At 39.1% G+C, this 25,686-nt stretch overlaps 1 protein-coding gene across 3 annotated transcripts in view; it reads left to right on the top strand.

Moving 5' to 3' along the window:
* The window catches only part of RELN (reelin), a 529,785-nt gene that overhangs the window by 411,662 nt on the left and 92,437 nt on the right, over window positions 1-25,686 (top strand). For all 3 annotated transcript variants that reach the window (XM_007177312.2, XM_057550217.1, XM_057550216.1), the window contains exons 23-29: window positions 914-1,051; window positions 1,919-2,105; window positions 8,959-9,164; window positions 11,786-11,957; window positions 12,432-12,632; window positions 17,419-17,651; window positions 25,493-25,650. In XM_007177312.2, coding sequence (XP_007177374.2) covers window positions 914-1,051; window positions 1,919-2,105; window positions 8,959-9,164; window positions 11,786-11,957; window positions 12,432-12,632; window positions 17,419-17,651; window positions 25,493-25,650 — 1,295 coding nt within the window. The remainder of the gene's footprint in view (window positions 1-913; window positions 1,052-1,918; window positions 2,106-8,958; window positions 9,165-11,785; window positions 11,958-12,431; window positions 12,633-17,418; window positions 17,652-25,492; window positions 25,651-25,686) is intronic.

Genomic DNA, 25,686 nt, shown 5'->3' with positions numbered 1-25,686 from the left:
TGGATCATTCAGAGCCATTAAGATCAAGTGTATCTGTAGATAGTGTACTTGGGGAGGGTTTAATTAATGGAACTGAGCATGCACCTTAGTTCTGCAAATTCTTTTTGTTTTCTTTTTTTTTTGGCGCTTTGACCAGAAAGAACTAATCATGGATCCCTGAAAGTTCCTAGAGGTGAAAAGTATGATGTGATTTTAAAAGAATTTTTTTGTGGTAGTCACTGAATGAAAACATTCCTGGCATTGCTCTCAAACATCCTCTTCTTTAGACTTTATATGTACTTTAGACGAATCAGGGTCCCAAGTATTTCTCTATGTGTAATGGACTGTTTAAGTTTTTATCTGCACTTAACATCAGCATGTCCGTGAAACCCAAGCAAGTTAATGTTTCAGAAATAAGAAGCAGGATTTAGCACCCAGATGTTCTTACTTGTAAAATAGTACATTGTAGCCCATCCCCTCAACCCCAAAACAATACCTCCAAACAAAACTTTTGTTTTATATTGAGAGCTAACTGGAAGCCTTCCAATAACTACTGATACGTTTATTTTAAGAAACTGCATTACTCTAAGTTAAACACTGTGCGTTTTCATCTGTGAAAGAGACAGTTTCTTATAAATTTTTATTTTTAAAAAATATCGTCTTACTTCCTTTCTTTTCCGAGCATCAAATCCCTGTGCAACAACGACAAAAATCTGATATTGTGTTTTTCTTTAAAATACAAATTAATCAAATTTAGTCTCAAATTAAGATTGAGGTATATACAAAATAGGCTTTCCTTCATGGTGGATGATTAGCAGCTAAATTCAAGTTCCAGAGAGTTCGTTCTCTGAAGGATTTTGAGCTCCGACATTCTTTGTCTGTACGATCCCATGTCAGTTAAAATACTGTTTTTGTTACTGTGCCTTGTTTCTAGGTCCAGCGCCACCCGCTTCCGCTGGAGTCAGAGCTATTACACAGCCCAAGACGAGTGGGCGTTAGACAGCATTTACATTGGGCAGCAGTGCCCAAACATGTGCAGTGGGCATGGCTCCTGCGACCACGGCGTGTGCAGGTACGTGTGTCAGGAGGCCTGGTTGACTCTGCTTTTCTGGATGTGTGTTTATAGCCCATACCACAGCCGCTGTCATCAGTTATAGGGATCACCTGATAAATAATGAGATCGCCAAAGGAAAACGATCCTCCTTTCTGACTTTATTTTAGATGTAAAAGATACTGTTGCATTTCAATAAGTATAAAGCCATAGATTGTAAACCTTAAAATGTAACCTCCTGGGTTTAAATTTCAGAGTTTATCAGTTAGCCCCAGAGTCCTCTTTGTTAGTTAACAGAGCCTTGCTATTGCTTCCCCCTTCCTTCCCTTGATAGTCTTAAAGCCCTAGTCAAACAGCTGCTACACGCTTTTCCTACAGCACTTCGCCAGAAGCTCAAGGTTGTGTACAGTGGGAGATGGTGATTATCGCTAATGAGGATGAGATAGGGACACACTTGAATACTTAAAGGCTCTAAAAGAGACATAATCTAATCAGAAAGAGGAAGTATAAAACACGGCCACAATTAAATGTTGGGTGAGCAGACAAACATTTATATGAGACCTTTTAAGCCTACGGGAAGATCTCACGATCCTTCCCCTCCCCCCATCACACGTGTGCACACACACCTGTATCCTTCATTACTACTTGATGCCTCATCTCTACTATTACAGCACTATTTGTTTTAAGAACGGATTCTATCTCTTTTTTCCCCCTTGTGAAAAACTGAAGGTTGTTACCACCATATTCAAAGATTACACTGTAGAGAAAAGTCTAGTGCAGATGCTAATACCCGAACAAAAGTGAGATATAGGAAATGTTGCAGGTCACATGGCTGTGGCATTCACACAGGAGTCCATCACTTGTTCACTCGGCCCTCCTCTCTCATAGGTGTGACCAGGGATACCAAGGCACTGAGTGCCACCCAGAAGCTGCCCTTCCTTCCACGATCATGTCGGACTTTGAGAACCCGAATGCTTGGGAGTCTGACTGGCAAGAAGTTATTGGGGGAGAAGTTGTAAAACCAGAAGAAGGGTGTGGAGTCATCTCTTCTGGATCATCTCTGTATTTCAGCAAGGTATGACTAAGAGCCGGGAGTAAGTGTTCAGGACAGTGGCTATTTCAATATGTGATGTTGGAGCCGTCTGAACTCAGAAGGTACAAATATGACGCAGTTTTATTTTTCCCTACATTCCCTGCTTTTGACTGGACTTTGTCAAATTTCTATGCCTTAACTCCATTTGGGAAACTCATAGTTTTATGCTTGTCTTTGCTTACTACAAATCCAGATAGGCTGGTTTAAAATTCCTGCCTTTCTTGGACCTGATTTAAAGCTCATTGCTTTCCTTTCCTCCAGTGCCAGCCAGGCTTGTGTCTTGGGGGGCTTTGAGTGGGGCAGGGTCTAGGCCCCTTCTCATACCAGGCTTTGGAGGGTGTGTGAGCACGCGGGCCTGGGGGTGAGGACATGAGTGGTGGTGGAGGTGGTGGAGCTTAGAAGTTAACAACAGCAACTCTGGAGCCAGACTGCCTATTTCAGTCTGATTCTGCCACTTCCTAGCTGTGTGACTTGGAACAAATACCTTAACCTCTCTGTGACTTGGCTTCCTCGTTTGTAAAAGAGTATCTACCTCATTAGGGTTATTATGCAGGTTAAATGAGTTAGTAAATCATGTAGAACAGTACCTAACATGTAGAAAACATTTCTAGAAATGTTTATTAAATTTGTCAATCCATTAATCCCAAGAATATGATTGGAGGAAGGAGGAATAAAGATGAGGGTAGGGGTGTGCAAAGCCATTCCTAGGGTACTGACCACCTCTCCATCAAGAGCAGACATCTCGGGTCCTATTTCAGCTCGGTTTGGTGGCTGCTGGTGGCATCAGCTGATGTGGGACCATCCTAGTCAACTTGGGCTACTATTACAAAATACCATAAAGTGGGTGGCTTCAACAGCAAACGTTTTTTTCTCACAGTTCTGAAAGCTGGAAAGTCCAAGATCAAGGCACTAGCAGATTCAATGTCTAGTGAGGGCCTGCTTCCACATTTGCAGGACAGCCATCTTTGCATTGTATCCTCACATGGTGGAGAGAGAGAGCAGAGAGGGAAGAAGCAGGCCTTCTCCTGTCTCTTCTTATAAGGGCACTAATCCCATCATGAGGACTCCACCTTCATAATTTAATTACCTGCCAAAGGCCCCACCTCCTAATACCATCCCTTTAAGGGTTAGCCTTTCAACATATGAATTTGGGGGCACCCCATAACAGGGACTCTGAGTAGAAGGTTTTCTTGCAGGGTTCAGCTTTCCCAGTGGAAGCAGACAGATCAGTACATGCCAACTAGGGACTGAGATGCCAGCCAGAATCCCTAAGGCTGATTCTCTTGGAACACTGCTAACCCATGTTGCTTGGTGAGGGATGTGGCTGAGAGAACCACCTCCCTCTCCTCCCTTGCTACAGTCCAGACAGGACATTCTTTTCTTCCTGCCTCCTCCAATTCATCTCTTCATCTAGTTTTTGAAAGGACTGCAGAGGGGAGCAGGTCCAGCCCTCCAACCTGAGCAATGTGTTCAACCCTAATTATTGGCAGCTCTCTTTAGAATGTGGGGTGACCAGCACCACTTCTTTCCAGCAGGGACTATAGCCACCAATTCTAGGACAACTGAAAATGTCCCATTCCACGTCACATAGCAAGTACACAAAGGTGGGTGATATACCATAGGGCTGATGTGTTGCAGAACCTGTTTGGGCGGAAATCCAAAACAAGTTAATGTATGCAAAGACAAAAATAGGTACAGCTTTTGTTTTGATGCAGGTGCAGAACAAAGAGTCAGAAAATGTAAATGAGATAGAAAATGTAAACAAGAAAATGTAAATAAAGTAAACAAGATGGAAAATGACAGAAAATCAGGGATGGATTCCATTTAATTATATTTCTTATCCATTGACATCTAAGATCCCCATGTCATTATTCTTAGAGATAATAGTCAATAAGTGACCAATATTCATTGCATAGATCTGGGTACACTCTATAATCATGCAGAAATGAAAAGATTGTGGCTCCTATAACCATCAGTTTTAAAACAAGATTATGAATCCTTAACCAGTATTTACCCAAACACCCCAGTAAACATGTGTGCGTACACACAGATATTTTAAACATATAAAGGTTACATATCAATATTTCTAACACTTAATTCAAGATTATGTCTTGAGTCAAGCTACCTGGCTTTATACCTGGGCTCCAAAACTAATTAATTGGTTCACCTTGCAGAGTTATAACATCTTTCTGTGTCACAGTTTTCTCGACTGTAAAGTAGGATGTTGGGAGTGAGTTAATGCAGGTAAAGAATAAAGGATAGTGTTGGGCATATAGAAATAGCCTTATAAGTGTTAGCTATCATAATTACATTTTATGAAAATAAATTTCAAACTGGTATCATTGAATATTTCCATATGTACGCCCTGCCACTAACAAAATCAGCATTTCAAAAATAAAATCATTCTCTTCCTCTCTGAAACCAGCTTTCTCCCTAAATTTTTGTCAAAATATCTAAGGATCATATTTTTACTTTTTTCTCTTGTTATCAGTCAGATCTGTTTTGAATTCTAAGTGAGAGAAACTAGCTTAAGCAAAAAAGAAGGAAATTTGGTTCTTGTAATCAAAACAGGGAGGGCTTAGATGAAACTTGACTCAGAGATACTTGGAGCTGGAAACTCAAATGCCCACAGAACTCTCTCCTTAAGAGGAGACTCTATTTTCAGGTCAGCTGTCATTGTGAGAGTGAAACCATGGCCACAGAGCTCTGTAAGCAACTCCATAGGAAAATGTGGGAAAGGTTTCTGATTGGCCAGTCACGTGTCCGGGGAATGGCGTAATATGATTGGCATGGCCAGAGTTATGTACTCACTCCTTTGGCAGAGAGGTGGGATACACAGTTTGGCCCCCGCTACCAGCCAGCATAATTGAAGTAAAGAAGGGGTAATAACCCAAAGGAAGGGTTCCTTAGACCTTTGCAAACCACCCTAGATTAATTTCTCTAAAAACATGCTTCTATCCTGTCACTCTTCCATCACCAGTGTTAGGATAGTCTCCAATACTGCTGCCCTAACTACAGAACTTATTTTCTTTTCCCAAACATGAGTCCTCTGCTCCAAACAGGAAGCTCTCCTCATCATCCCAGATTTTGCCAATTTCCCTCTTTGCTTAGCCTCCACTACTTTCTGTTATGCCTTCCACGGCCTCTCACATCCATATAAACCTTGCAGTGTTTTGCCCAAATCCTGCTGCTTCTGACATCGAAAGCTTGGCCTCTGTATACTAGTGCCAAATCGAATCTCAGAGACAGAATTTTGGATGAAGTAGAAAAGAATAGCTTTATTGCTTTGCCAGGCAAAGGGGGACACAGTGGGCTCCTGCCCTGAAAAACTGTTTCCCACCCCAGGAGGATTTGGTGAGGAGTTTTATAGCAATAGTTCAAGGATGGAGTTGCTGATAAGATTAAGGTGTGTGCAGGGCCTGCACTCTTTTAATCTCATCTCAGGTGATCTCTTGAGAGGCTTCTCTGGTTCCTTTAATCTGGCCTCAGGTGGTCTTCTCTGGTATGAAGAATGCTGACATCTGCCACTTGTTGGGTTTTAGTTCTATAAAGAGCTCAAAAGATATTGTTAATGTGTATCCCTTGAGGCAGAACCACAACCCTGCCCCAAAGCTTCATTATTGTTTCTTGGCTGTTCCTCCCTTGTCTCTGCATACACTCCCTTCCCTGACTGACAACTGTTTGAATCTGCCCTTTGGGACTCAGGGAAGGTCATAGAGGCTGAAGTCTATTCCCTACAAACAAGGAATGGGGGACACGGAAAGGCTTTTGTGCCCAGAAGCCCCACAGGGTCCTGCTCGGTTTCACTTCCATGGGGCTTTCTGGGACTAGGGCAGAGTACACTGATCTTTCCTTTCTTTGACTGCCCCTCTCATTGTGTTCCCTACATATATAGATCATATTTTTATTTTTATTCTCACAGTACCCAGCAAAATGCACAGTCTTACTGACTGAACCAAACTTCTAGATAAGATGTTCAACTCAGAAATGCATGCCTTGCGTTAGGCATTTACATATCAATAAATACCCTTGAGACTGAATAGATTGGAGCATTGATAATTAATCATATGACCAAATGGGATTTAACAAGGGATAGAACTTGGTCTGCAGCCCTAAGTTGTCATTACTCTCCCTGCATGTATCTGTGAACTCTCCTTTCAAGTTTGTTTTTATAACACGTGGTATTGAGCTTGGTATAACTGGCAACCGGTAATTATTTGTTGAAGAAAGAAATCAATGAATGAATGAAAGAAAATTGGAAAACAACAGAAAGTTATAAAGAAATGGTTATTTTCAAATAAATATAGTAGACTCTTTTTCTAGTGGCATTTTGATTAAAGAAGATTTTAATGGAAGTCAAAAGGTAAAGTTTTTATAAAGCATTTTAGAGGTTTTGTTATAAAGGCTCTAGATTCTGTAGGCATTACCTTTAAATTCTGTATTATTTTATCTAAACACTGAAGACATTTTAACCTAGAATGCTGGGGGAAATTGGAGGGTATTTTCCACACTCCAGGAATGAGGAGGTCCTTAATCTATTACTCCAACACACGTATATGCACATTCCATGTTTATATATATCTACACATACACATAAATACATTGATCATAGTATAGTAGAAAAACTGCAAACCGTGTGTTAACATCTGATTCTAAATTCTGACAAAATAGTTTGCCCTGAGCCATTTCCTTTTTCTCTCTTTTCCCCCTTTAAAACACTGTTCAGCATTTCAGGTCACCAAACAAAAGAAAAGGACTTGTACTACTCTCTAGGAAAAAATATTTTCAGTGCCAAACCAAGCATTTGTATGATATTTTTCACCATTTAAAAAAATCCCACAGGGCTTCCCTGGTGGCGCAGTGGTTGAGAATCTGCCTGCTAATGCAGGGGACACGGGTTCGAGCCCTGGTCTGGGAAGATCCCACATGCCACGGAACAACTAAGCCCGTGAGCCACAACTACTGAGCCTGCACGTCTGGAACCTGTGCTCCGCAACAACAGAGGCCACGATAGTGAGAGGCCCGCGCACTGCGATGAAGAGTGGCCCCCACTTGCCACAACTAGAGAAAGCCCTCGCACAGAAACGAAGACCCAACACAGCAAAATTAAATAAATAAATAAATTTATTTAAAAAGTTCCTACCAAAATTCTTAAAAAAAAAAAAAAAATCCCACAAAACACTCTCAAAATCTCTATAGAGCAACACCATAGTCTCCTGGAAAAACAACACTGTTCTGTGAATTTCACAATTGACCAATCATTCCAACCACTTAATTGTGATAATTGGATTTTTATCATTCTCCTCACCTTAGATCTTTATCCTTCTGGCTGTTTTCCACATGCCAGGGTTTTCATAGAAGTTTGCTGGGTGGGAATTAACCAGCTGGGTTCTTCTCAGATTCATTCTTCCTGTACTGATCCTGAGGCACGAAAATTCTAGGTCAGATTATAATAATCTCTGAGGTGTTTCCACTTAACACTATTTCAAATCAACAGCAAGAAAAATGAAAAGCACATCTAACACGCTGAAAATGCATATTTTAAGATTTCTTCTAATACATACATAAAATTGAGAGTTCCAAAAAATGAGTTTCAGTCTCAGGATTAACCTCCGTTCTCCTTTTGCTGGCACCCTTGTCTGTTTTGGAATCTCTTAATTGCCTTTAGATTTATCAGTAACAGTGTACTCCTGTAATTATCCCCAAGTATTTTCCCTGTGACTTCTAATAACTGAAACCCTTTCTTAATTAACTTAGTGGATTAGAGTAGGGTTTAAATTATAAGTGTGAGGGGTGCTTTTCTCTATACTGTGTATTCTGTCTCAGGTTTTCTTCCCAAATTTTAATTGAACTCCTCAGAAGCTCTCTAAGACCACTCAGTGCAGTCCATGGATTAGCTTTGGCAGAATCAGTTTGGGTGAAAGAATCTTATCAGCAAACTTTTTTTCAATTCTGTTAGCATGAAACCATTTACAGGCAACAGAAATGATGACAAACCTTGTCAATTTGTACCTAATACCTCACAACAGAACTGTGACAGGCAGGGGATGCACTAAGCCAAAGAAGCAAGTTGCTGGATTTGAGGAAGTTTTTAACATTTTTAAGACACAAAGAGACCATTTAATGGTTGCAAAAACTTATTTAATGATCCCTCCCTACTCTCTATTTCCAAGAAATAGACTGACTGGGAGCCCGAGAGACTTCAGTACTCTCTTTTTGTCAAGAATTTTCTGTCTTGCCTGTTTTACCTCAATTCCCAGGGAGGAGGAGGGCCGGGGCTTATCTATTGAGAGATTGTCCCCTCAGGAAGAGATGCCGTGTGCTAGGCAAGTTATGTAACATATTATTTCATCTAATTGTCACAACACCCTGTAAGGAAGGTATTATTACCCATGTTATAACTTTGAGGAAAATAAAAGCTCAGAAAGGTCACACAGCTAGTGAACAGCATGAATCATGGGCTGAGATTCAAACCCAGCTCCAACTGATTTGAAAGTATGAATGTGGTCTTTCTTCTCCATGACTCTGCCTGGAGATTTCCAAAGCGAATGCTGGGAGTGTTTTAATTAAAATGAATTTTGCTTTAAAGACTTTTGAGTACCCTTTGGTAGAATTAGCAGTTCTCAAGGGTCTCATAACCGAATCTGGGAGTCAGTGATGTAGAGACTAACAGAATGGATCCAGGAGCAGTTAAATGGCATAACCTTCTCCTCTCAACAATAAATGAGAATAAGATCATCTCCACATAGTGCTAGGATGCTCATATGAATTTGAAACGGAAACAACTAATTGCTCCCAGATAACTGCATCTGTGATTTTTCTGTTCTTCCGAAAGGCTGGAAAAAGACGGTTGGTGAGCTGGGATCTGGATACTTCCTGGGTGGACTTCGTCCAGTTCTACATGCAGATCGGTGGAGAGAGTGCTGCGTGCAACAAGCCCGACAGCAGAGAGGAGGGCATCCTCCTCCAGTACAGCAACAATGGGGGCATCCAGTGGCACCTGCTGGCAGAGATGTACTTCTCAGACTTCAGCAAGCCCAGGTAACCAGCCCCAATCTCCTTCCAGTGTGATAATAATAATTATCTCCTTGATTATTATTAAGCCTTACCATACTAATGTCCCTGTTTTGTATTTTACAACTGAACCTTATTTTATTGGAAAAAAATTATTGAAAAATACGTAGATCCAATTCTTACTAAATTAAATATATTTTAGATGTAATACTTACAATAGAGCTATTTTGTAGATTGAAGGTTCATAAATTTGCTGTTTTAAAACATTGAGTTATTTCAAGGTGACATAACTCTCCATAATATAACACAATTAGATATGCAGACAGACCAACCAAAACCATTTCTTCTAAGGCACACAGGGGGAGAGGTGGAAACCAGAGAAGAGGCAACTAGGTCTACCAAGAGTCATAACATCCAGGGAGAGAGTCAGGGATGGTGGGTGGGAGATGGAACCTGGTGAGATTCCCCCCATACAGTAGAAGGGGAATTGATAATGGGGCCAAACTGGTTTAAACAACAGTTTAAAACTATTCAAATTATTTTTTCCAAGTAATAGCATTGTCAATCTGGAAATTACTGAGAATTCAGTAAAGCAACTAGAGTACTATATAGACAAACAAAAATTCACTAGCTTTTTCAGATTCCAGAGATATTCCATTTTATTTAAGGGAGTTTTTCTTTAGGGGCTAACTATATCATCACATTCTCAAAGAGTTCTATGACACTAAAATGGTTAAGAAATTCTGAGTTGGAAGATATCAGAAGAAGACCCCATGATGGCAAATACATAAATAAATATAAGTTTAAGAAACAATACTGAGAATCTCTGTAAAGGAAACGATAAAACTTCAAAACTTCCTTCAGAGATATAAAAGAAAACAAATAAATGGAAAAATAATACAGCATCCCTGGATAGGAAAACTGAACATTGTGATATGAAGAAATCTCTTAATTTACATTTAATGCTATTCCAATCAAAATCTTAGTGGTATTTTTTGGGAGGGGAGCTTTATATCTGGAAATATAAACTGGCAAAAATAGTTTAAACTTTTGATAAAATATAGAGGGATGCCCTGCACAATATTAAAACATACTGTATAAGCTACAATATTAAAGTGGAATGATACCGGTGCATGGATAGAACAATCAAGCCAAATAAATGACCCAGAAATTGACTCAGATTATCTGTACAAACTTATATATGAAAAAAAGACACATCAACTATCAATGATAAAGAAATGGTTATTCAGTCAAATGGTGTTAGAAAAAAATGGGTAGGCTCTTGGGGAAAAATATCTATTTAGATTATCACCTTACATCAGCAAAAACTGTTAAAGACTGGTTAAAGATTTAAACATTTAGGTTGCTATCTGATCTTGGAAAAAGACCTGAACTTTCTAAATATAAATTCAACGCAAGAATTAACAAAGAAAAGGACTGCTTACACAGAAATATACTACATACAGATGTAAAACTGCATACACATGTAACACATACATTTCAAAGAAAACAGAAAAAAAATGAAAAGAAGGAAAGCAAACTGAGAAAATATATGAAACAAATATGAGAAATAGAGGATCAGTGTTCCCTTAAAGAGCTTATACAAATTATCAAGAAAAACACTAAGATCCCAATAGAAAAATGGGTAAGAGGAATGAGTAGATGTTACACAACAGGGAAGACATATGTTTAATAAAATATGATTAATATCCAACCTCTGTTGCAATAAAAAAGATACCATTTTTCAACAGTCAAATGGTCATTTTTTTAATGATAACACCAAGTGCTCTCTCCACATGGGCAGCAAGGCAGGCATTCTCATGTCATCCTGCAAACCATCATGACCCTCCCAGAAAGGAATTTGGAAAAGTCCAGAGCCTTAAACATGACCAGTTTATTTGACCTGGTAATTCCGTTTCTAAGAATCTTCCCTAAATAAATAAACTGAGGTATACATAAAGCTTTATGCATAAAGATTTTTCACCACAGAATTATTTATAATAAGGAAAGGTGAAATAAATACTAGCATGTCTGTGTGATGAAAAATTATATAAACGGTAAAATGATCTTAAGAACTTATTTTACTGACATGAGAATGTGCTTATGATATAATGTTAAGTTTTAAACTGTAAGATACCGAATTATACATATATCTCACCTATGTAAAAGATTACATGCTTTAAGGATATACATCAAATTGTTAATAGAGGCCAACCCCATGTGGTAGCTTATGGGTGATTTATGTTTCATTTTTAATGCTTATTTATGTTTTCCCCCAATAAGTAAGAACTGCCATGAAAAAAATTTTAATGCAATAACATACAAAGGAACGGCTTTTTCTAAGGGTTTCTTTAAAATGTTATGGCCATTGTCATAGTAGTCAAAAGACATTGTTCAGTGAATCAAACTCAGTTGAAATATTTGCCTCCAAAAGATACAATTCCAAATGGAAAAACCAGGATCAGGACTAAACTTGCTTACAACTTTAAACCTCTTGTCTGATCTGTCTAAATTTAGAAACTTTACAAAAATACTAAGAGATCAAACAAAACATAACCTTCTCTTGTTGCTACTCGTGTTATTTTAACAGCTGCTAAGAAAAACACAGCTTTTCCTTTCCCAGCGCTAAATGATTTGCTTTTATGCAGATTTGTCTATCTGGAGCTGCCGGCTGCTGCCAAGACACCTTGCACCAGTTTCCGCTGGTGGCAGCCTGTGTTCTCAGGGGAGGACTATGACCAGTGGGCAGTCGATGACATCATCATTCTGTCCGAGAAGCAAAAACAAATCATCCCAGTTGTCAACCCAACTTTACCCCAGGTACTTCTCATTATGTCTGAACTCCAGGAAGACATAGAATTGTAAAAGAGGATGGGATCAAATAACTACTCACTCCCCCAAGGATTTAGTGCTTGACACTTGAACATGTAATTTAGTTTTCTGTGTTTGCACTTAATTTTTTTACCTCTCTATGCTACTAGTTCATAGATTATTTAGATATTAAAAAAACAAAACAAAACAAAAAACAAGACTAGAAAGTTTGGCCAAGTCATTAAATATGATTATTAGTGTGTTTATGAAATGATACACAGTGGCAAAATATATTCAGTTGTTAAATAATCAGGAGAAAAAGTTCATGGCAGTTTAAAAAAAAAATGTTAATTTAGAGAGTCTGCTGTATTTTCCTAGAAATACAAATAGTACATGGCCCTGCATGCCATGAACTGAAAATTCCTTTCTTGTTTTCAAAGGTACCAAATTGCCTTTCTGTGTTGTTTGTGTTGTTCCTATCAGAACTTTTATGAGAAGCCGGCTTTTGATTACCCTATGAATCAAATGAGTGTGTGGTTGATGTTGGCTAACGAAGGAATGGTTAAAAATGAAACTTTCTGCTCTGCCACGCCATCAGCCATGGTGTTTGGAAAATCAGATGGGGATCGATTTGCAGTAACTCGAGATTTGACGCTGAAGCCTGGATATGTGCTGCAGTTTAAGGTATTTATGCACAAACTTTTTTTTTTTTTTAACATGTTTCCAAGTTTATTTTATTTATTTACTTATTTATTTATTTATTTATTTTTGGCTGTGCTGGGTCCTCGTTTCTGTGCAAGGGCCCCCTCCAGTTGTGGCAAGCGGGGGCCACTCTTCATCACGGTGCACGGGCCTCTCACTATCGCGGTCTGTCTTGTTGCGGAGCACAGGCTCCAGACGCGCAGGCTCAGTAGTTGTGGCTCACGGGCCTAGTCACTCCGCGGCATGTGGGATCTCCCCAGACCAGGGCTCGAACCCGTGTCCCCTGCACCGGCAGGCAGACTCTCAACCACTGCGCCACCAGGGAAGCCCTGCACAAACTTATTGCAGGTTAAGGAGCAACCATCTTCCAGATTTATAAATGAAATTCACAAAGAACACAAAATATTCATATGCTAGTAAAGTAGGGACTCATTTGAACAAAGTTGCCAACAATCTTAGAATGGCAAAGCTTTTTAGCTCTACCCATAAGGAAAACAGCCTGTCAGTTTTTAATGAGCCCCAGAAGTTGTGGCTATGTCATTGTATTTCTTTAAGGGCTCATGGAACTCTACCAGAATTAAAAAGAAAGATTGACTTTGAGGATTTCAATCTGATTGTGACTTAATAAATACCACGCTTCTGAATGGTAATGGATAAGTTCTCCTTTTCAGCTTACTAGTGCTTTTTGGACTCATGAGTAATTTTACGTTTTTACTATGGGGTTTCCAAACAATTTGTCTTCCTTTGATTGAGTAAATTTTTACTTTAATTTTCATTGTTCTCTTAAAAGCTGCTTGTTTTCTGTGCTAACATGTCAATATGTATAACAAGTATTTACTTTGACAAGCTCTTTTTTCAGAACCCTAATCAAAATTTCATTGTGTTTATAATGAAATCCCATTGGTGAATTCTGGGGTCGAAAGTAATGCAGTTTCAATGAGCCAGCACAACTACATGGTCCTTACATAATGGCAGGATGCAGATCCTAAATAAGTTACAAGTGGAATTATTAAAGAGATCAGATGTTTATAGGAAGCTCTTCAAATATAATTTCCAGAGGTCTGTAAACAAGTCAGTCATAAATAAGATGATTAGTGAAATGTCCTTCTCTGTTTAGATTTTGATGCTAAATTGCCATGGAAAGAACACTAATAACAGTATATGAGTCTATATTAATTTGTTGGTACTACCTAAAATGGGAACAAAATAACAGCAATAGCAAATACATTGCCAGAAAAATATGCTCTTTCTCATCTGGCATGTTTTCTAATTAATTAGTCACAAAATCATGATAGTGTAGGTGTTGAACTCTGCAAGGTGGTATTCTGAAGTTTAAAAATCTAAATAGACAAAACATTATTAAATGTTTCAAGTATTTAAACAACCAGCAACAATGCATAATGCCTAAGAAAAGTCTCAATTCTCGAATCACACCAGCAGAAAATTGTTGATTTGTGGCTATCAGTTGATAATAGATATGTAATATGAGTGATTTGGGGATTGATAATTAATGTATATTTGGGATCTGTAATAAGAACTTGGTGTTATTTTTCCAAAAGGCACGGTGCTGGTAAAGTTTTTGTGACTGCCTGCCATGTGTCAACACTAAGCTCTAGGAATATAGAGATGAGAAATATAGCCCAAGCCCCTTAAGGAGCTCAGAAACTAGCAAGTGAGCCAGAAAAGTGAACAGTTGCAGTACAGTCACTGGAGTGCTGTGGTAGAGACAGGCTCTGGTACTATAGGAGTATCTGATGTAGTTCCTGGCATATGGCAGGTGCTCCAAAATTATCTGTTAGTTGAATAAATGGATAGATAGATGGATGGATGAGTTGAAATTGGAAGTTTCTGGAAATACAGAGACTTAGCCAGCTGAAAAATGGAGGGGGTGGGGGGATTCTAGTTAGAGGGAACAGAATGTGCAAATATGTGAAAATACATGAAAGTGCAAATGAGAATGGAAATGTCAGAAATTTAAGGAGTTTGGAGTATTTGCCACAGAAATAAGAGAGAAGGTTTGTCCTAATGGGCTTTATATGATACACTAAGTCACTTGGATATTAACCCAAGAGCGATGAGTCATGGAAGATGTTTAATCCATTGAATGTAAAAATCAGACCTGTGTTTTAGAAAGATCATTCTGTTGACTTAACAGGAGGAGAAACTGGAATCAACAAGTACATTCATTCATTTATTCAGCAAATATTTATAAAGCATCTACTATGTTCCGGGCTCCGTTCTAGGCTATGAAAATAACTAGGAATAGAGAGTTTGACTAGGATGGTGGAGGATAATTACTATTTTGTAAAAGGTTGTCAAGTTAGCCTCACTAATAAAATAACTTTTAATCTGAGACCTGTGAAAAGTGAAGGAGGGAGTCATGCAGCTATCTGGGAAAGAGCACTCCAGGCACAGAGAACAAAAAGGACAAAAGCCTTGAAGTAGGAGTGTGCTTGGAAAAGTTCAAGAAACCAGAAGGATGCCACTGTGACTAGAGCAAAGTGAGCAAGGGGAGACAGGTAGAAAAAAATAAGGTCAGACTTTGACTTCTGCTCTAAATAAAATGGCTAGCAGAAGAGTGACATACTCTGACTTAGGCTTTTAAAGAATCACTCCGGTGACTGTGTTGCGAGTACACTGGCAGAGTCAAGGGCAGAGATAGAAAGACTGGCTGGGCAACTATTGCGGTGATCCCAATAATAGATGATGGGAACTTGGACCTGTGGGATAGCAGAGGAGGCAGAGAGAAGTACTCAGATTGCTGGGCATATGTTGAGTAAAGTGAGGGTGCTAGAGCAGTTATCAAAGTAAGAAATGAGGCCAGATTAAGGCATAGCCTGGGATTATAAGATAAATGGATGGGTCTGAAAGATGTTAAAGGTGTGTAGTCTACAGGTTTGGGTGACCTATTGGGTGATAGAATGGATTCTAGAATGACTCCCACATGTCTGGCTCCAGTCACTGAAATTGCAAATATAGGATTTAGGGATGCCTGTGGATTGCTGAAGGGCAGATGCACAGGAAGTAGTTACGTACACTGTGCAGAGAACCTGAGACAGACCATATCTGGGAGTCATAGGGATTCAGAAGGAATCTGAAATTATGATTGTGAATGAGATTAGGAAGCATGTATGGAGTAAAAAGGTAAGAAAGCCAAGAACTGCATTCTAGAAAACATCAACAGTTAAGAGGCAGGCCAATTAAAAAAAAAAAATCACAAAGATGTCACAGAACTGAAAGTTCCATCGACTTGCTTACTTTAGAAACAGTGGCAGTGATAATAATTCTAAGACAAAAAGCTACTATGTGTGCCCAGTGTGAATGCTCTCACCACATGCCAACCGAAGGCTGTGCTTACTAACCGGTAATATAATAAAAGGGTTTGTGTTACAAAAGGTAATCATGCATCTGAGAGGGTCAAATCTTTATTTATTTTCTTGACATTTAACTATGTAAACTTGGATAAATGAATCACAATAAAATTGCCACTAGCCATATTGTAAATCCTTCTGAGAGACACTTTCTAGCTCTGAGCATGGAATTAAGGAAAATATGGAGTCTTCCTATTTTTGAAAGACTGGCTCAAGCTACCTTATAGTCACAAAGATAAGCTGGTTGGCCCTTGAACTCTGACCCAGTGTTATTTGCCTATGGGCCTCCCTTTCCTTTGTCCTTTATTTTTTGGTCATGATTATGTTCTTTTGAGTTCTTCAGTTTTTTTCTATAAAATTTGACTATTCTTAGTTATAAAGTCTTATACAATAAAATTCTATGGTGGTACCAACCAACAAATGAAATAAGATATGAATAGATCATTTATATAAGATAGCATGTAATTAAATACCAGGAAAAGAGTTTGACGTTTACAATTATCAAAAAATATAAACTAAAACAGTAATACAATCATTTATATATTTATTAATTTAGAAAGAAACTGTCTAAAATCATAATAATATTGAGTGCTGTGTAAAACTGATTCATTTGAACCCAAGTGATTAAAAATGAACACGTATAAATAGGAAATTCAAAGTGTTTCTGCATTTTGATTCAGTAATACTACTTCTAGGTATTGATATGCTTCTTTGTAAAGTTTAGAAGAGAAAACAGAAGAATAAAAATGGTTGTGCTAGGGCATTGGGATTTAGGTTGCATGTTTTTACAATTTTTTTTGAATATTGTTAATCCTGTGATGACAATCATCTACACAAGTACACAGAAGAGTAATAGTTTTATTTCTGGATTATGTTGCTTATTTGATGCTGTGACAAGAACTTAGCTGTTTCATCTAAGTTGACAATGATTTCTTACTGAGCTTTTGTAAGAAACCAGAGTAAAAATGCTTGTTCCACTGAAAGCAGAGGACAGCTTCAGTAACCTTCATGTTCTGAAGAGGGCAGCTCTTTATCGTCTGCTTCCCTCTGTTTATACCCTCTGTCTGGGAAAGCAAAAAAAAAGCAGTTTCTTGGCTTCTTATCTTTTGTCCAAGACTCCAGTCACATCTGTGCTTCTCTCTTCCCTTCTATAATCTCAAGAAATCCACAAAATGGGCAACTGGTCCCGCTTTCTATTCAAAAGCACCTATTGCTTGCCTATGCAGAGATTTCCAGAACCTTTGAAAGGGTCTTGGTTGGAACTGAGCTGCCCGTGTCTTATCATTGTAAATTTAGTGCAAACTCAGTAGAAAGAGCCCTGACGGCTGTAGCACCTAATTTGTTAAATGATGACTTGAAACCAAAACCCTGTATAATTCTGTCTTTCCTTTTAACAGCTAAACATTGGGTGTGCCAATCAATTCAGCAGCGCTGCCCCAGTTCTTCTTCAGTACTCTCACGATGCTGGGATGTCCTGGTTTCTGGTGAAAGAAGGCTGTTACCCAGCTTCTGCAGGCAAAGGATGTGAAGGAAACTCCAGAGAACTGAGTGAGCCCACCCTGTATCACACAGGGGACTTTGAAGAATGGACGAGAATCACCATTGTTATTCCAAGGTCTCTTGCATCCAGGTAAAGTGACCATTCTTATTATGTGCCATAGTTGCCATTTCTGAGGAGCATATATTTATCTCAGTGTCTTCATCTCATATATCTCAATAACCTAAAAGAATTCATAAACTCTAGCTGTAAGGACTCTTGAGGAAATGACGCTCATACTTGTGAAAAAGTTCACTCACTCATCCATTCATTCATTCAACAAATATTTATTGAGCCACCTACCTGTGCCAAGTTCTGTTCTGGGCACTGGATTACAGCCCTGAACAAAAGATGTTTAAAAGCTAAGGGAGTTATAAGGCATTATCGTATCAGACTTTCACTATATAGAGATTTTTGATAATGTAATGCCTCCTTAAATAGACAATTGGAGATATCTTACAATATTAAAAGATCCCTTTAAATGACCATTAAGATAAATAGTTAAAACAATAGAGAAAAAGATTTAAAATCAATTGACAGAAGGATGAGATAAATGGATCAAGAACTTGAAGCAAATTAGTTACAGTAATAGGGCAACAAATTTAACTCTTAGCTTCCTGGCAGCTAGGACATAGTGTGGGAGGTCAGGGGATAGGGTCATTTGGTTCTCATTGTTGGGTAAAAAGAAAGAAAATACATATATCCTGATAAAAAATAAGAATTACTTTTTTCTACACTCAGTATTCTAGAATACCTTTATAGTACGTATATGTATCTTTGTGTCAGGTAGAGTAGGTAACATGAAAATCAGTGTTTTAACTCTATAATTTTTCAAAAGATGAAGCATTCTTCAAGTAGACACTTCTTAATTGAATCCTAGAACATAACATTCAATTGTGACTCAGTCAAAGCATTTCTGTGCAGAGCTGAGATGGTATTATAAGACTACTTCTACTGCTGGTGATATAAATTAATATATGGTTGAGATACTCATTAGTGCCATTCATCAATATTTCCAGCTTACTTCCTTCCTGGAATATGGTAGGATTATACTTTCCCCACACCCTTTAAAGTTTGGCATTGCCAGGACTTCCTTGGTGGCGCAGTGGTTGAGAATCCGCCTGCCAGTGCAGGGGACATGGGTTTGAGCCCTGGTCTGGGAAGATCCCACGTGCCATGGAGCAACTAAGCCCACGAGCCACAACTACTGAGCCTGTGTGCCGCAGCTACTGAAGCCCGCGCGCCTAGAGCCCGTGCTCCGCAACAAGGGAAGCCACCGCGATGAGAAGCCTGTACATCGCAACGAAGAGTAGCCCCCGCTCGCCGCAACCAGAGAAAAAGCCCGCACACAGCAACGAAGACCCAACGCAGCCAAAAATAAATAAATAAATAGATAAATAAATGAATAAATTTATATAAAAAAATAAAGTTTGGCATTGCCTAATGAAATGTGAGTGGAAATTAAACATATGACTTTAAGAGTTCATGTGCATTTTGCTATCTTCTCTGCTTCATGAAAGCCTCTTTTGAGATGAAGCTTACATCAGTCTGGGTCCTTGAGTGTCTACAATCAACAGACTTCCTTACAACCTATACTGGACATTATAGCATAAGCAAGAAATAAACTTCTGTTGGGTTAAGCCACTGAGATTAGGGGCTGCATGTTACCCTGGCAACCTATCTCATCCTGACTGATACAGTGGTAAAAGCTAGAAAATCTATAGGCGTGGCTTACTTCTAATGTTTGTAGAGACCATTCTGTCTATAATCTTTTACCTAATTGATCACCAAATTTGCATCTAGCTGGATATGCTGCTTGTGTTCATCTGCCTCCCTCAATACTTAGATGTGCATACCTCCAAAAATTACACCATAGACTTTGGTACACAGACTTCCCAAATGGGTAAGAAACTTGTATGGTCAGGATGTATAAGTTTGTGTGGTAATCTACTAAACTTTGGAACATAATGTTTAAATGCCAACTGTTCCAAGAAAAGATTTATCAGTCAATGGATCCAAGTCAACTTATAAGTAATTTTTTTGTCTTTACATGCCAGTGTACTTTGTTATGGATCAAAGAGGGACTCACATGATTTGATGTGTATGTGGCAGAGTTGATGAGTTGACCTTCTTTAGTGAAATTTAATAATTTGACTTGCATTCTGCTTTAGTTAGGATACAGACCCAGCTACTATAACAGAGAAACAAATACAAATGCTTAACAAGACTTAAACAAGTTAGAAATCCATTCTTTCTTGCATAATAGTCCACAGGTGAGGACTTCAGAGTTTACAGGGTGTCTCTGCCATTCTGAACACACAACTTCTATCTCTGGATCCAAGGCAGCTATTCCAGACCATGTCATCTCTTAACCAGTGGAAGGCAAAAAGATCAGGAATGCATAGATGCGTTACTTTTTAAAAATCATCTTTATTCCTTTTTCATATTCCTCAGTAGAGCCTAGGATAATATTTGTACAGTTACCTATTGCTATGCAACATCCCTCTCCAAAACTTAGTGGCTTAAGACAACAGTGGTTTATTATTTCTCATGGTTTTATGGAATTGGCTGGGTATTTCTTCTGCTGGTCTCTCCTAAGCTTTATAATGTAGCTGCATTCAATTGGTAGGTTGATTAGTGTCTGGGATTAGTAGGACTTTTCTCTCTATACTGGTCTTCATCCCTGTATTCATAACAGTTTCCACAATTAGGTGGTTCCAGAATTCCAAGAGAACAAAAGTAGAAGCTGCCAGGACCCTGTCTTCTTTGCCATATCCTAGTGGTCAAAGCAAGTCACAAGGCCAGTCCAGATTCAGAGGGCGAGAAAACAGACTCCCCTTTTTGATAGGAAGTGCAAGGAAGTCTTGTAGAAGAAGATTTAGTATGATCCATTGGGGGGCATTGTTGTCACAACCTACCGTAGTTTGTCCTAGCCCTAATGACTCACGTCTCCCCCAGGCAGATGTACTCACTTTCCTCCCAAAACCCCCAAACGCTCATCTCATCACAGCATCAGGTACTAAGTCACTCATTTCATGATTTCTGTCAAGTCAGAGTTCCCTGGATATGGCTCCTCTTGACCCATAGACCTATGACCTAAAAAAACCAAGTTATCCACCCCACCCATACCCAACATACAACAGTGAGACAATGACAAGATAAACACAATAGACACCCAAACTCAAAAAAAAGAAAAGAATGGGAAGCACATAGTGACCACTGGCTCATAGGAATTCTGAAAGCTAGCAAGATTGTTGTTACTAGGGTTCCCTCCTCCATGAGCAATGTCCAGGATAAGAAAGTTTTCTTGATTGAGACAATTCTGCTCCCTACAAGTGGTTCCCTAATCTGTTGTTCTTCTCAGCTGTTGGTTCTACCCTCTAGGCTTCATCCTCTGAGACATCTGTCCATAAGAACATACCTGTGTTTGCAGCTAAATAGCCCTTTCATCCTGCTTTCTGCCCATTTCAAGCTAGGCATGTAACAGTGCAGCCCTTGTAATTCTCTCCTCCACCACTGCCTTCCTCTTCCCTATGCTTTTCTGAAACTGTGGCCCAACCACATCTCTTCCAAATAGACAAGTGCAGCATGCCATGAAGCTGGAGTGCATCAGGGGCTGCATCTTTGCTGCAATGACTAGGATACCAGGATGCTGGAAGACATCACTGTGAAAGAAGCCAATAGAATCAGGAGCCAAGGAACACACCTCTGGTGCAATACCCCAAAGCCAGATAATACAAAGTTGAATCTGAAACTGCAGTTTGTTTGACGCTGAGTGGAAACACCCAGTTGGTAAAGCCCCATCTGAGAAATAAGAAAAGGTTGTCCTTAACATCACAAAGTGAGCCAAAATTTTGAGGCTCCCAATTTATCAATATTTTCTTGGACCTCAGCTTTTGGAAGAAGAAATCTTGTTCGATAGGATCTGGCTTCGTGGTTCCTTTGAATACCGTCCAGCTTGCTGGTGGATGGCATTTGTGATGGAGAGCTCTCTGCTACAGAATAGTAAACATGTTTCTACTTCAACCCAAGTAAATGAGCTGTTGTTGTTTCTTCCGCAATATGTTAAACTCAGAAATCTCCAAATGCAGTGCTGTAAAGCTGAGAATTCTAAGTGTGAAAATTGTTAAACTTTGGAGCTATTTTGCCACAAGGCAACATGCTTGTAATAGTTACTAGAACATTGCTCTTTGACGAGTACTTCGAAGCTGATTTTCTCAAAGGAGCAGTTTGTGCTCATGTTACGTCTCTTAGTTCTTGCCTACAGAGGAGAGACACTGGTGGTGGTAAATATCTGCTGGTACATCCCTCCTGACTGTCTCCCCAACCACACAGCATGCCCCTCAGCCTGCTCTAGGCTCCCTGTGCAGAATGCAAGAAGTCGATGTCTCTGGAAAGGGCTAGAAACACCGTAGCAACTATGCTGCAGAATGTCTCCTCCACCACCACCTATCACAGGGCAAGCAGGTGCACGTGCACCTTCCTGGTTTGAGAGGCAGATGCAACACCCCTCTGAAGTGTGGTGGTGGAAGGGGGAGGGGAAACTGGTTCTCCTGGTCACTCAGGCATCCTTTGAACAAAGGTGGCAGTTGGGGAAGAGAACAAAGAGAGAGAGAGTCTTACCTTTTACTTCTTCCTTATCTAGAACATGCAGGACAAAGGGGAAGTTTTGTTCAACCATTTGAATAGTCGAATTGCACTGTGGTTTATTTCTAGTTAAATTACATAAGATTAAATTCTGTCTTTTCCTCAATCATCACGTCCTATAACACCTTCCCGGAGCTTCCTGACTGTCAGGTCAAAGACCTCTAAGACTACATGCTCTCCTGGCTCTATGTCCTTCTTAATGGTGATAGTTATCAGAGTTGCACGTTTACATTTCTTTGGGCAGGGGTTTGATTAAATGTGTCTTCTCATTCGACTGTGGGCATCGTGAAGGTAGGGACCATGCAGGAATTCTGTTCCGCATCGTGTGCCCAGCCCCGGCACCGCCTGGCATGTTATAGGCACTTGTAAATGCTGGTTGAATGAAGAATAAGGACCAGCAACAGGTGATTAGCTAATTGAAGACACCTCCCTTTCTAAAATATGTTTTCCAAAATAAATTCAGTGCTGCTCAGCAAGAAATCATTGTTCTGCATTCTGCCGTGTCTCCTTGAAAAGATATGAATAGCACATGTACACATGTGCATACACACATTAATAATATTAATCATTTTAAAGCTACATCTCCTCAATTTAAAAAAAAGGGGTGGGGGGATTAACTATGTGGAATCTAGACACGCTATTAGCTAACTTTGGCCTACTTATTTCCTCCCTTCTTCCGATGGTCTATGATTATGTTTTTCTGTAAATCCCTTACTAGTTCTTCCTCTTCTTCAAGCAGCCCCTAGGTTGCTAAATTACTTGTGCTCATTTCCAAGGTTGTGCTCCTAAGAGAACAGAAAAGCAGTAGGCATCAGGAACCAGGCATAACTTGGAGAAATGGAGGTAAAGCAAAGCTTGCTTGTGTCATGATCAGTGAAATCTTTGTTGCTTTGATTTGTACCTTCCAACTAAAAGCCAACTAACAAAGATTAAAAGAAGGAAAAGAGGTACCATCTCTTGCCCTTTCACTCTGAAATATGGGCTTCCAGCTGGGACTCTCAGCTATAATTCACCGTGTCCTGGACACCCTTTTTTTTTTTTTTTTTTTTTTTTTTACATGGATGACCACAACAAAAGCAACAATGATTGCAATTACCAAACATGAAACACACTCATACTATGTCATAATATTGACATTCAGTCCAGTAATCCTCCACTGTAACAGCTCCTTTACTTTGCAGTGAAAATTGATTTGTATATTCTTGGCCTCTGAGTCCTTGTGGGTGGACACCCTATTAATCAAATGATTAGTCATTTTGCTTTTTTTTAAATTATTATTTACTTAAATATGGATGCCTTAATACTGAGCTCCTGAAGTCTTTTGCCTTCTCAAGTATCTAACAGCCTACTCCGTTTCTTGGGTCTATAGCAGCCTTAGAATCTACAAACAACCGTGTCTCATCTCTCTGGCCAGACCAGACCTTGATTATTTTATTTTTGTAATGAAAACTACAGGACCCCAAGAATCAGAGATGGGTCAAAGGGCTTTACTTACCCTTCACTCCCTATCAAATTACCAAAGCTTCTAGAATTCTACCTACAGTTGGGATTCTTTAACTTGCTGAATGCTTCTGGGGCTCAGTCTGAACTTGCTTCTTCCATGAAACAGAACAGTTGATAGAGAGATGCCCTCATCTTGCCCAGGTGAGAGAGCCTAGGTGAAGAAAAGAAATTATTCTTACCTCTTTTTTCACTTTCCATGTGGCAGAAATCATAGATCCATGTTTCTCTGGGTTCTATTGATATTATAGAAACATAAAAGAAAAGGCAAGTATGACTTCTAATTAAAGAAGACTTCTATCAGGGAATTGGTATGTTTTCCTCTTTTATCATAGATATGCAGCTTATCTTTTGGAAGGGGCATAGAGGGCTTACCGTTTTCTTACGAGCAATTGGCAAAAGATGCTGTTCATCAATTCCATTTATTTCCTTTGAAAGGAAAAATATCTTCACAGGCTAAATAATGTTACAACTTTATTGGGAGGAATTTTCCCAAAGCCCATGACTTTTTTCTTTTCCTTTCAGTTTTTTGGTTTTGCTCTGTTTTTCTAATCTTCAATTCAATTGTCTTTTGCCTTAAAAAATAAGACCAATATATTTTGAATTATTTCCAAAGTAAATAAAAGATGTGTTCACCTTCCTCTTGACACAATGAAGAATGTGTTAAGACTTGCATTAATAGAAATTAATCTCTGAAAACTTTTAAACCTAGTAAACAACATCGTTGGTTACATTTGCAAATTTGCTAAAAGTAGGTAACTTAAAATAATGAAAAAAAGCCAGGGTCATGATTCAGTGTTGCCAAATTACCAAAGCTATTTGAAGAGCCAGAAAGAAATGCATTCTGATACTGCTGTATTATTTTCACAATAATAGAGGGGAAAAGGAACCTTTGTCTACAGTTATCTTTGACAATCTTCATTAATCTTTAAAATTCTTTATTCTTGTTTACTAAGAGACTGAATTCACTCAAAAGTCTATAAATATTGGCAGCAAAATTAACTGGTATCCAGATAACCTAATCCATCTTCCCTCTTTAATGTTAGTAGAACTGAGAAGGAAGAGGTGTTTTCTTGGTATGAAATTATAGATGTGTGTGGATTTCCATATATTTGAAAAGAAAAGAGATGTGTTGAAGGGATTGGAAAGATTAGAAAGCAACTGGGACAAGTTTTAGTTTGGCAACCTCACAACTGTTGTGGGGAAAATAGGACTGGGCAGTAGCCCAGGCCACTGGTGTTCCAGGGTTTTGAAGCACTGGGACCAGGTCCCTCTTTTGTTTTTTGGCAGTTACCAGTGTTCATTGGCAGCCCAGCTGGTTGCTAAGAGTTTATAGAATGAGCATCTTGGAGATTTGAAGATAAGAAGAAGAGGGCAAGGAAGGCAACAGGTGGGAATAGAGCTGTCAGTCTTCCCAGAATCATGAGAATGGCAAATAGCCAGAGTCCCCTTATTCGTCCTAACAAAGAACATTCTGTTTGATGGTTTCAAAGATTCCCAAATAGCCTCTTAAAATGTACAAGCAAAAACCTATAATATGTTTCTGGCCATCAGAATCTTCTTTATCTGATCCTCCTGATATTGAAACATTTATGCTGAAGAAAAAATCAAGACGTTTTGAGAAAGATCTGAGAGAGACACCTTATGAAGGTTAAGTGACCAATCAAGTGAATGTAACTTCCAAATAAATATTAAATCTCTCTTGAGTTTTTCTGAAACGTTCTGTATTTCGGTGCTTTGGAATGAGATACCGGTACAAGAAACACCTGTGCTGTTTTTCCCAACAGTAAGACCAGATTCCGATGGATCCAAGAGAGCAGCTCACAGCAGAACGTACCTCCCTTTGGTCTGGATGGCGTGTACATATCAGAGCCTTGTCCCAGTTACTGCAGTGGCCATGGGGACTGCGTTTCAGGGGTGTGTTTCTGTGACCTGGGGTACACTGGTAAGGCTGCAGGCATGTCTGATGATTTGTTTGTAA

This window comes from Balaenoptera acutorostrata, chromosome 7 (assembly GCF_949987535.1).
Source record: "Balaenoptera acutorostrata chromosome 7, mBalAcu1.1, whole genome shotgun sequence".
NCBI lineage: Eukaryota > Metazoa > Chordata > Mammalia > Artiodactyla > Balaenopteridae > Balaenoptera > Balaenoptera acutorostrata.
Note: the sequence above shows the minus strand (reverse complement) of the source record. Positions and strands in the feature narration are given on the sequence as shown.